General features: G+C 49.7%; 1 protein-coding gene across 1 annotated transcript in view; it reads right to left on the bottom strand.

Annotated features, from left to right (window-relative positions):
• Positions 1–883: 883 nt before the first annotated feature.
• LOC146783422 (solute carrier family 2, facilitated glucose transporter member 11-like) overlaps positions 884–10,939 on the bottom strand; it is a 480,741-nt gene continuing 470,685 nt past the window's right edge. Inside the window, exon 13 of the mRNA XM_085632832.1 lies at positions 884–1,093. Coding sequence (XP_085488958.1) covers positions 884–1,093 — 210 coding nt within the window. The remainder of the gene's footprint in view (positions 1,094–10,939) is intronic.

The raw sequence follows: 10,939 nt of genomic DNA, 5'->3' as shown, positions 1-10,939 counted from the left end.
AAGGGATTGTGTTACCGCGCTGCGGCACTACCTTGTAAATCTGCCCCACAGTCTGTCTACACTCTGGCAGAGACTGCTGTTTGATGCCTCTGCAGAACATTGCCATGCCTTGAACATCCCACTCCCAACCTTTGCATGGGATTTTCTCCTGTGTAAATTGTATGAAATTGTGGCATCCTCTTACACAGTAGTGTAACCTGTCTGGTATCCGTTTCTGCACAGTCGTCAGACGTAAATTGAGCCATTAGCTTTGTGAATTGGGACGTTTACGTGATGCTGAAGACTGGCAGTCTGGACCCCTGCTAGACTGCATGCTATAAGGACATCGTTTTGTGGAACTGTTTCCTCCCACAGTAGCAACGCGTGCACAGCAAATAGATCTTTATGACATTAAATGTAAAACTCACTTATCGATGAGGTACTTAGAACAAAAGCCGCATGAAGCAAGCTCTGTTCCATTCTGAACACTCCCTAAAAGCATATGGCATCCTTGCATATCAGCAGCGACAAGCTTGCTGCAACACACCCATATCAAGAGCAAGCATCACCCCATCTCTTCCCACCTAGAGCATGCAACAAGCACACAACTCTACAAACAGATCTGCAGGTCCACCTGTAACCGCTCCGAGCAGTTGGAGGGTTGCAATGCCACACTCGTCTCAATGGCACACTACTGAAAAGCTGGACATGAAACATCATATTTTCAGGAAATTGATTTAATAAATATCTTTTCTTTCAGCATCCAAGAGTTCTTTGAGGCTCTGGGTTGGTTGGGTTAACGGTGCAGATACACTGAGACAGGACCTTCTTTCTAAACCACCAATGGCTGGTCTGTTGCTATGACATCAGAACAACGCATGAATGTGTGAATGAAGTCTCTCTCTCAGAGCCTGGTACAAAGGACATGTTCCTTCCTCTGGGAACTCTCTTCTGGGCTCAACACTTGTTTGCAGGGCGACCTTGACCTGTAAAATTCTTCTTTGATTTCAAGGACGGATTTTCCCTTCGTCTCAGGAAGAAAAATGTATAGAAATATGACAGTGAAGACGGCCAAGGCCAAAAAGAAGAGAAAGCAGAACGGGCCCAGACTGCTCTGAAAAGACAGAAGGATGAGGACCAGTTAGTAAGTCATTTCACAATTATTAATACCTACTGTGTCTATCTTAGGCCCTTTATAACAAATGTTTTTATTTCATTTAGTCATACAATCAAAAGGCAATTGTGATCTTTAACAATATTGCAAAATAAAAAAGGACAAATAACAAAAACAACGTAAAAATAACAGAATACATTGTTTTAAATACTGAAGTTCGATATGCACTTTGAATTACTAGGTAAACCATTCTATAATGTAAACGTTTGGAAGTACCAACTGGAAAAAAATTAACGCGTCCCAAATTTTTTAAAATTAAAATTACATGTATAATCAGTCCTATTTACAACATGATATTTCTTTACAACTAGGTAAGTACTGACATCAAAACACTTTCCAAAAATAATAATTTAGTCTTTGTTTATAAGACATATTTTTTCTTTCCAGGTGAAAGTGAATTATCTTCAATAAAAAATATCAGCTGAAGTCTTTCACAATTTTCTATCACTTTTTATGGGGTCTCATTCCTTTATTCATAATATTTTTGAACTGATAATATTTTCATTGTTTATAATGGTTTCTTAGGGCCAGATTAAAAAACAGTGGTCACAAACTGCAGGCCAGGTTGTTGTGAACAGTTTAAGGGGCATCACAAAATTAATAGCCGCACCTCACATGATGAATATCATATATAAATACTGATTAGGCAGGTTGCAATATGCAATCACTTCTGATTGGCTACAGACATTGAATTGGTGGCTTTTAAGGAACTGCAGACCACTATCTCTATGACAGTATGTTAAATGGGAAACTATTTTCTTTAAGCAGGCCATGTTGTTCTTTTAAGGAACTGTGGCTAGCTTTCAGAGCAAAATGGCGCCTGAGTAGATTGCTGCGCCGCTCACAGCTCCTGCCGAGCCTTTGTTGTTCGGTGTTTAGCTATGTGGACTGGAGCTTGAGCCCTGCTTCACTCGCTGGGGCACTTGTCTTTTGGAGGCCACCACCTGCTTTGCCTTGGCTTGGAATTCAGCCACGGTGGTTCTGGCTCTGCAGCCTTGATTTGTTTGGTTGCCGCTGCATCGGTATTGCACCTGTTGGCCTCCTCTGAGGTTGGATTGTTATGGATTAGCGCCCTCTCCCCACAGGGCCATGGCAGGTTGTGAACTGAAGGGCGCCAAAGTGCAAGCCACATTAGTGATGTCTGGTGTGGCGGTTGCCCCTGGAGTGACCCCTGCTGCTCCATCTGAATCCTCCCACAGAACCAACACTCGGGAGACAACCAGCAAAGGGAAACCAGAGACAGCTGGAAAAAAATCCACACAGCAGGCAATCCATGGTTTACCACAGGTAGAAGGTGGGTGCTTACAGCCTTCCATTGCCAATTTGTTTTCCCTTCCCACTCTGTGGCCCGCAAGGGAAAAGCTTAGAGGATTGCTCTGGGGGACACAGCCGCTAATGAGGCATTGGGCCCTGCAGCAGAGCCTTGGACTATCTCTAGCAAGCACTCTATTAGCGACAACCCTGTAGTTTGACAGGACTCAATGTTGCTGCAGACACAAGAGGTACCATTGAGCTCTGTGATGTATGGGGTTACACCTGTGCTACAGGAGAACTCCAAGCTTACTACCAAAGCTACCCAAGGTGACTGCCCTTCACTAGATTTAAACCAGGGAGCCCAGGAAATATTAGATCGCTGTGCTAATAATCCTGCCACCCCCATGATCGGTGCGGGGTGTGCTTCCAAAGGCCTGAGACAACATATGGTTCCCTCCCCCCAGACGCTGAGGGAAAAAGAAAAAATTCACTGACCGACGGATCTAAGTCCTCTGTAGATGAAAATATGTTATCAAGTGATGAAGAGGCCTCAGACTCAAATAGCAGCCTCTCAACGAAGGATTTCAACCCAATGCAAGAAGTCAACACTGAGTTAAATAGGAAAAGGAAACTGGAGCAAGAATAACCACCAAATAAAATGGGATTATTCCACTACACAGCTCGTCTATCCCGTGGGGGAGGAATCCGCTAAAGAGCCTGGCCAAGAAGGATCAAACAAGTTGGGTACTGAAATGGGGAAACCCTCTTTGTCTTTTATTTTCCAATCCATTAAACAATTTCAGGAAGAAGCACATAGCGACAGCCTTCAGGCAAGAGTTGCTGCCAAATAACTGCAGGGTGGGATACAGAAGCTGAATAAAACATGTATTGATATTGCGGAATACTTGCACGCACTCTTGAGCATAGGTGTATCCGCCGACGCTGACCTTCAGGGACCATTTTCATTGGGGGAGCACGACTGGTAGGTGTAGCAGTGTGCGACCAATCTGATGTAACTTTATATTCAGGCTCCCTTGAGCCGGTGGAGTCGACGGACTCATGGTTACGCACCTGCGCGCTAAGAGAGGTACTAGACCTGATTATGTTTTTAGCAGCTTACACAGCAACCCCACTCTCATTTTCCTACTCCCTGCTGACGAGAGGCAACTACCTCGAAACACGTGTCCAGGGATGGCACACGCCACGCATACTTGCACGCACTCTTGAGCATAGGTGTATCCGCCGACGCTGACCTTCAGGGACCATTTTCATTGGGGGAACACGACTGGTAGGTGTAGCAGTGTGCGACCAATCTGATGTAACTTTATATTCAGGCTCCCTTGAGCCGGTGGAGTCGACGGACTCATGGTTACGCACCTGCGCGCTAAGAGAGGTACTAGACCTGATTATGTTTTTAGCAGCTTACACAGCAACCCCACTCTCATTTTCCTACTCCCTGCTGACGAGAGGCAACTACCTCGAAACACGTGTCCAGGGATGGCACACGCCACGCATACTTGCACGCACTCTTGAGCATAGGTGTATCCGCCGACGCTGACCTTCAGGGACCATTTTCATTGGGGGAACACGACTGGTAGGTGTAGCAGTGTGCGACCAATCTGATGTAACTTTATATTCAGGCTCCCTTGAGCCGGTGGAGTCGACGGACTCATGGTTACGCACCTGCACGCTAAGAGAGGTACTAGACCTGATTATGTTTTTAGCAGCTTACACAGCAACCCCACTCTCATTTTCCTACTCCCTGCTGACAAGAGGCACCTACCTCGAAACACGTGTCCAGGGATGGCACACGCCACGCATACTTGCACGCACTCTTGAGCATAGGTGTATCCGCCGACGCTGACCTTCAGGGACCATTTTCATTGGGGGAACACGACTGGTAGGTGTAGCAGTGAGCGACCAATCTGATGTAACTTTATATTCAGGCTCCCTTGAGCCGGTGGAGTCGACAGACTCATGGTTACGCACCTGCGCGCTAAGAGAGGTACTAGACCTGATTATGTTTTTAGCAGCTTACACAGCAACCCCACTCTCATTTTCCTACTCCCTGCTGACGAGAGGCAACTACCTCGAAACACGTGTCCAGGGATGGCACACGCCACGCATACTTGCACGCACTCTTGAGCATAGGTGTATCCGCCGACGCTGACCTTCAGGGACCATTTTCTTTGGGGGAACACGACTGGTAGGTGTAGCAGTGTGCGACCAATCTGATGTAACTTTATATTCAGGCTCCCTTGAGCCGGTGGAGTCGACGGACTCATGGTTACGCACCTGCGCGCTAAGAGAGGTACTAGACCTGATTATGTTTTTAGCAGCTTACACAGCAACCCCACTCTCATTTTCCTACTCCCTGCTGACGAGAGGCAACTACCTCGAAACACGTGTCCAGGGATGGCACACGCCACGCATACTTGCACGCACTCTTCAGCATAGGTGTATCCGCCTACGCTGACCTTCAGGGACCATTTTCATTGGGGGAACACGACTGGTAGGTGTAGCAGTGTGCGACCAATCTGATGTAACTTTATATTCAGGCTCCCTTGAGCCGGTGGAGTCGACGGACTCATGGTTACGCACCTGCGCGCTAAGAGAGGTACTAGACCTGATTATGTTTTTAGCAGCTTACACAGCAACCCCACTCTCATTTTCCTACTCCCTGCTGACGAGAGGCAACTACCTCGAAACACGTGTCCAGGGATGGCACACGCCATGCATACTTGCACGCACTCTTGAGCATAGGTGTATCCGCCGACGCTGACCTTCAGGGACCATTTTCATTGGGGGAACACGACTGGTAGGTGTAGCAGTGTGCGACCAATCTGATGTAACTTTATATTCAGGCTCCCTTGAGCCGGTGGAGTTGACGGACTCATGGTTACGCACCTGCGCGCTAAGAGAGGTACTAGACCTGATTATGTTTTTAGCAGCTTACACAGCAACCCCACTCTCATTTTCCTACTCCCTGCTGACGAGAGGCAACTACCTCGAAACACGTGTCCAGGGATGGCACACGCCACGCATACTTGCACACACTCTTGAGCATAGGTGTATCCGCCGACGCTGACCTTCAGGGACCATTTTCATTGGGGGAACACGACTGGTAGGTGTAGCAGTGTGCGACCAATCTGATGTAACTTTATATTCAGGCTCCCTTGAGCCGGTGGAGTCGACGGACTCATGGTTACGCACCTGCGCGCTAAGAGAGGTACTAGACCTGATTATGTTTTTAGCAGCTTACACAGCAACCCCACTCTCATTTTCCTACTCCCTGCTGACGAGAGGCAACTACCTCGAAACACGTGTCCAGGGATGGCACACGCCAAGCATACTTGCACGCACTCTTGAGCATAGGTGTATCCGCCGATGCTGACCTTCAGGGACCATTTTCATTGGGGGAACACGACTGGTAGGTGTAGCAGTGTGCGACCAATCTGATGTAACTTTATATTCAGGCTCCCTTGAGCCGGTGGAGTCGACGGACTCATGGTTACGCACCTGCGCGCTAAGAGAGGTACTAGACCTGATTATGTTTTTAGCAGCTTACACAGCAACCCCACTCTCATTTTCCTACTCCCTGCTGACGAGAGGCAACTACCTCGAAACACGTGTCCAGGGATGGCACACGCCACGCATACTTGCACGCACTCTTGAGCATAGGTGTATCCGCGGACGCTGACCTTCAGGGACCATTTTCATTGGGGGAACACGACTGGTAGGTGTAGCAGTGTGCGACCAATCTGATGTAACTTTATATTCAGGCTCCCTTGAGCCGGTGGAGTCGACGGACTCATGGTTACGCACCTGCGCGCTAAGAGAGGTACTAGACCTGATTATGTTTTTAGCAGCTTACACAGCAACCCCACTCTCATTTTCCTACTCCCTGCTGACGAGAGGCAACTACCTCGAAACACGTGTCCAGGGATGGCACACGCCACGCATACTTGCACGCACTCTTGAGCATAGGTGTATCCGCCGACGCTGACCTTCAGGGACCATTTTCATTGGGGGAACACGACTGGTAGGTGTAGCAGTGTGCGACCAATCTGATGTAACTTTATATTCAGGCTCCCTTGAGCCGGTGGAGTCGACGGACTCATGGTTACGCACCTGCACGCTAAGAGAGGTACTAGACCTGATTATGTTTTTAGCAGCTTACACAGCAACCCCACTCTCATTTTCCTACTCCCTGCTGACAAGAGGCACCTACCTCGAAACACGTGTCCAGGGATGGCACACGCCACGCATACTTGCACGCACTCTTGAGCATAGGTGTATCCGCCGACGATGACCTTCAGGGACCATTTTCATTGGGGGAACACGACTGGTAGGTGTAGCAGTGAGCGACCAATCTGATGTAACTTTATATTCAGGCTCCCTTGAGCCGGTGGAGTCGACAGACTCATGGTTACGCACCTGCGCGCTAAGAGAGGTACTAGACCTGATTATGTTTTTAGCAGCTTACACAGCAACCCCACTCTCATTTTCCTACTCCCTGCTGACGAGAGGCAACTACCTCGAAACACGTGTCCAGGGATGGCACACGCCACGCATACTTGCACGCACTCTTGAGCATAGGTGTATCCGCCGACGCTGACCTTCAGGGACCATTTTCATTTGGGGAACACGACTGGTAGGTGTAGCAGTGTGCGACCAATCTGATGTAACTTTATATTCAGGCTCCCTTGAGCCGGTGGAGTCGACGGACTCATGGTTACGCACCTGCGCGCTAAGAGAGGTACTAGACCTGATTATGTTTTTAGCAGCATACACAGCAACCCCACTCTCATTTTCCTACTCCCTGCTGACGAGAGGCAACTACCTCGAAACACGTGTCCAGGGATGGCACACGCCACGCATACTTGCACGCACTCTTGAGCATAGGTGTATCCGCCGACGCTGACCTTCAGGGACCATTTTCATTGGGGGAACACGACTGGTAGGTGTAGCAGTGTGCGACCAATCTGATGTAACTTTATATTCAGGCTCCCTTGAGCCGGTGGAGTCGACGGACTCCTGGTTACGCACCTGCGCGCTAAGAGAGGTACTAGACCTGATTATGTTTTTAGCAGCTTACACAGCAACCCCACTCTCATTTTCCTACTCCCTGCTGACGAGAGGCAACTACCTCGAAACACGTGTCCAGGGATGGCACACGCCACGCATACTTGCACGCACTCTTCAGCATAGGTGTATCCGCCTACGCTGACCTTCAGGGACCATTTTCATTGGGGGAACACGACTGGTAGGTGTAGCAGTGTGCGACCAATCTGATGTAACTTTATATTCAGGCTCCCTTGAGCCGGTGGAGTCGACGGACTCATGGTTACGCACCTGCGCGCTAAGAGAGGTACTAGACCTGATTATGTTTTTAGCAGCTTACACAGCAACCCCACTCTCATTTTCCTACTCCCTGCTGACGAGAGGCAACTACCTCGAAACACGTGTCCAGGGATGGCACACGCCACGCATACTTGCACGCACTCTTGAGCATAGGTGTATCCGCCGACGCTGACCTTCAGGGACCATTTTCATTGGGGGAACACGACTGGTAGGTGTAGCAGTGTGCGACCAATCTGATGTAACTTTATATTCAGGCTCCCTTGAGCCGGTGGAGTCGACGGACTCATGGTTACGCAGCTGCGCGCTAAGAGAGGTACTAGACCTGATTATGTTTTTAGCAGCTTACACAGCAACCCCACTCTCATTTTCCTACTCCCTGCTGACGAGAGGCAACTACCTCGAAACACGTGTCCAGGGATGGCACACGCCACGCATACTTGCACGCACTCTTGAGCATAGGTGTATCCGCCGACGCTGACCTTCAGGGACCATTTTCATTGGGGGAACACGACTGGTAGGTGTAGCAGTGTGCGACCAATCTGATGTAACTTTATATTCAGGCTCCCTTGAGCCGGTGGAGTCGACGGACTCATGGTTACGCACCTGCGCGCTAAGAGAGGTACTAGACCTGATTATGTTTTTAGCAGCTTACACAGCAACCCCACTCTCATTTTCCTACTCCCTGCTGACGAGAGGCAACTACCTCGAAACACGTGTCCAGGGATGGCACACGCCACGCATACTTGCACGCACTCTTGAGCATAGGTGTATCCGCCGACGCTGACCTTCAGGGACCATTTTCATTGGGGGAACACGACTGGTAGGTGTAGCAGTGTGCGACCAATCTGATGTAACTTTATATTCAGGCTCCCTTGAGCCGGTGGAGTCGACTGACTCATGGTTACGCACCTGCGCGCTAAGAGAGGTACTAGACCTGATTATGTTTTTAGCAGCTTACACAGCAACCCCACTCTCATTTTCCTACTCCCTGCTGACGAGAGACAACTACCTCGAAACTCGTGTCCAGGGATGGCACACGCCACGCATACTTGCACGCACTCTTCAGCATAGGTGTATCCACCGACGCTGACCTTCAGGGACCATTTTCATTGGGGGAACACGACTGGTAGGTGTAGCAGTGTGCGACCAATCTGATGTAACTTTATATTCAGGCTCCCTTGAGCCGGTGGAGTCGACGGACTCATGGTTACGCACCTGCGCGCTAAGAGAGGTACTAGACCTGATTATGTTTTTAGCAGCTTACACAGCAACCCCACTCTCATTTTCCTACTCCCTGCTGACGAGAGGGAACTACCTCGAAACACGTGTCCAGGGATGGCACACGCCACGCATACTTGCACGCACTCTTGAGCATAGGTGTATCCGCCGACGCTGACCTTCAGGGACCATTTTCATTGGGGGAACACGACTGGTAGGTGTAGCAGTGTGCGACCAATCTGATGTAACTTTATATTCAGGCTCCCTTGAGCCGGTGGAGTCGACGGACTCATGGTTACGCACCTGCGCGCTAAGAGAGGTACTAGACCTGATTATGTTTTTAGCAGCTTACACAGCAACCCCACTCTCATTTTCCTACTCCCTGCTGACGAGAGGCAACTACCTCGAAACACGTGTCCAGGGATGGCACACGCCACGCATACTTGCACGCACTCTTGAGCATAGGTGTATCCGCCGACGCTGACCTTCAGGGACCATTTTCATTGGGGGAACACGACTGGTAGGTGTAGCAGTGTGCGACCAATCTGATGTAACTTTATATTCAGGCTCCCTTGAGCCGGTGGAGTCGACGGACTCATGGTTACGCACCTGCGCGCTAAGAGAGGTACTAGACCTGATTATGTTTTTAGCAGCTTACACAGCAACCCCACTCTCATTTTCCTACTCCCTGCTGACGAGAGGCAACTACCTCGAAACACGTGTCCAGGGATGGCACACGCCACGCATACTTGCACGCACTCTTGAGCATAGGTGTATCCGCCGACGCTGACCTTCAGGTACCATTTTCATTGGGGGAACACGACTGGTAGGTGTAGCAGTGTGCGACCAATCTGATGTAACTTTATATTCAGGCTCCCTTGAGCCGGTGGAGTCGACGGACTCATGGTTACGCACCTGCGCGCTAAGAGAGGTACTAGACCTGATTATGTTTTTAGCAGCTTACACAGCAACCCCACTCTCATTTTCCTACTCCCTGCTGACGAGAGGCAACTACCTCGAAACACGTGTCCAGGGATGGCACACGCCACGCATACTTGCACGCACTCTTGAGCATAGGTGTATCCGCCGACGCTGACCTTCAGGGACCATTTTCATTGGGGGAACACGACTGGTAGGTGTAGCAGTGTGCGACCAATCTGATGTAACTTTATATTCAGGCTCCCTTGAGCCGGTGGAGTCGACGGACTCATGGTTACGCACCTGCGCGCTAAGAGAGGTACTAGACCTGATTATGTTTTAGCAGCTTACACAGCAACCCCACTCTCATTTTCCTACTCCCTGCTGACAAGAGGCAACTACCTCAAAACACGTGTCCAGGGATGGCACACGCCACGCATACTTGCACGCACTCTTGAGCATAGGTGTATCCGCCGACGCTGACCTTCAGGGACCATTTTCATTGGGGGAACACGACTGGTAGGTGTAGCAGTGTGCGACCAATCTGATGTAACTTTATATTCAGGCTCCCTTGAGCCGGTGGAGTCGACGGACTCATGGTTACGCACCTGCGCGCTAAGAGAGGTACTAGACCTGATTATGTTTTTAGCAGCTTACACAGCAACCCCACTCTCATTTTCCTACTCCCTGCTGACGAGAGGCAACTACCTCGAAACTCGTGTCCAGGGATGGCACACGCCACGCATACTTGCACGCACTTTTGAGCATAGGTGTATCCGCCGACGCTGACCTTCAGGGACCATTTTCATTGGGGGAACACGACTGGTAGGTGTAGCAGTGTGCGACCAATCTGATGTAACTTTATATTCAGGCTCCCTTGAGCAGGTGGAGTCGACGGACTCATGGTTACGCAGCTGCGCGCTAAGAGAGGTACTAGACCTGATTATGTTTTTAGCAGCTTACACAGCAACCCCACTCTCATTTTCCTACTCCCTGCTGACGAGAGGCAACTACCTCGAAACACGTGTCCAG

This window comes from Triturus cristatus, chromosome 11, assembly GCF_964204655.1.
Source record: "Triturus cristatus chromosome 11, aTriCri1.1, whole genome shotgun sequence".
Classification (NCBI taxonomy): Eukaryota; Metazoa; Chordata; class Amphibia; order Caudata; family Salamandridae; genus Triturus; species Triturus cristatus.
This window is presented reverse-complemented; position numbering and strand designations above follow the sequence as displayed.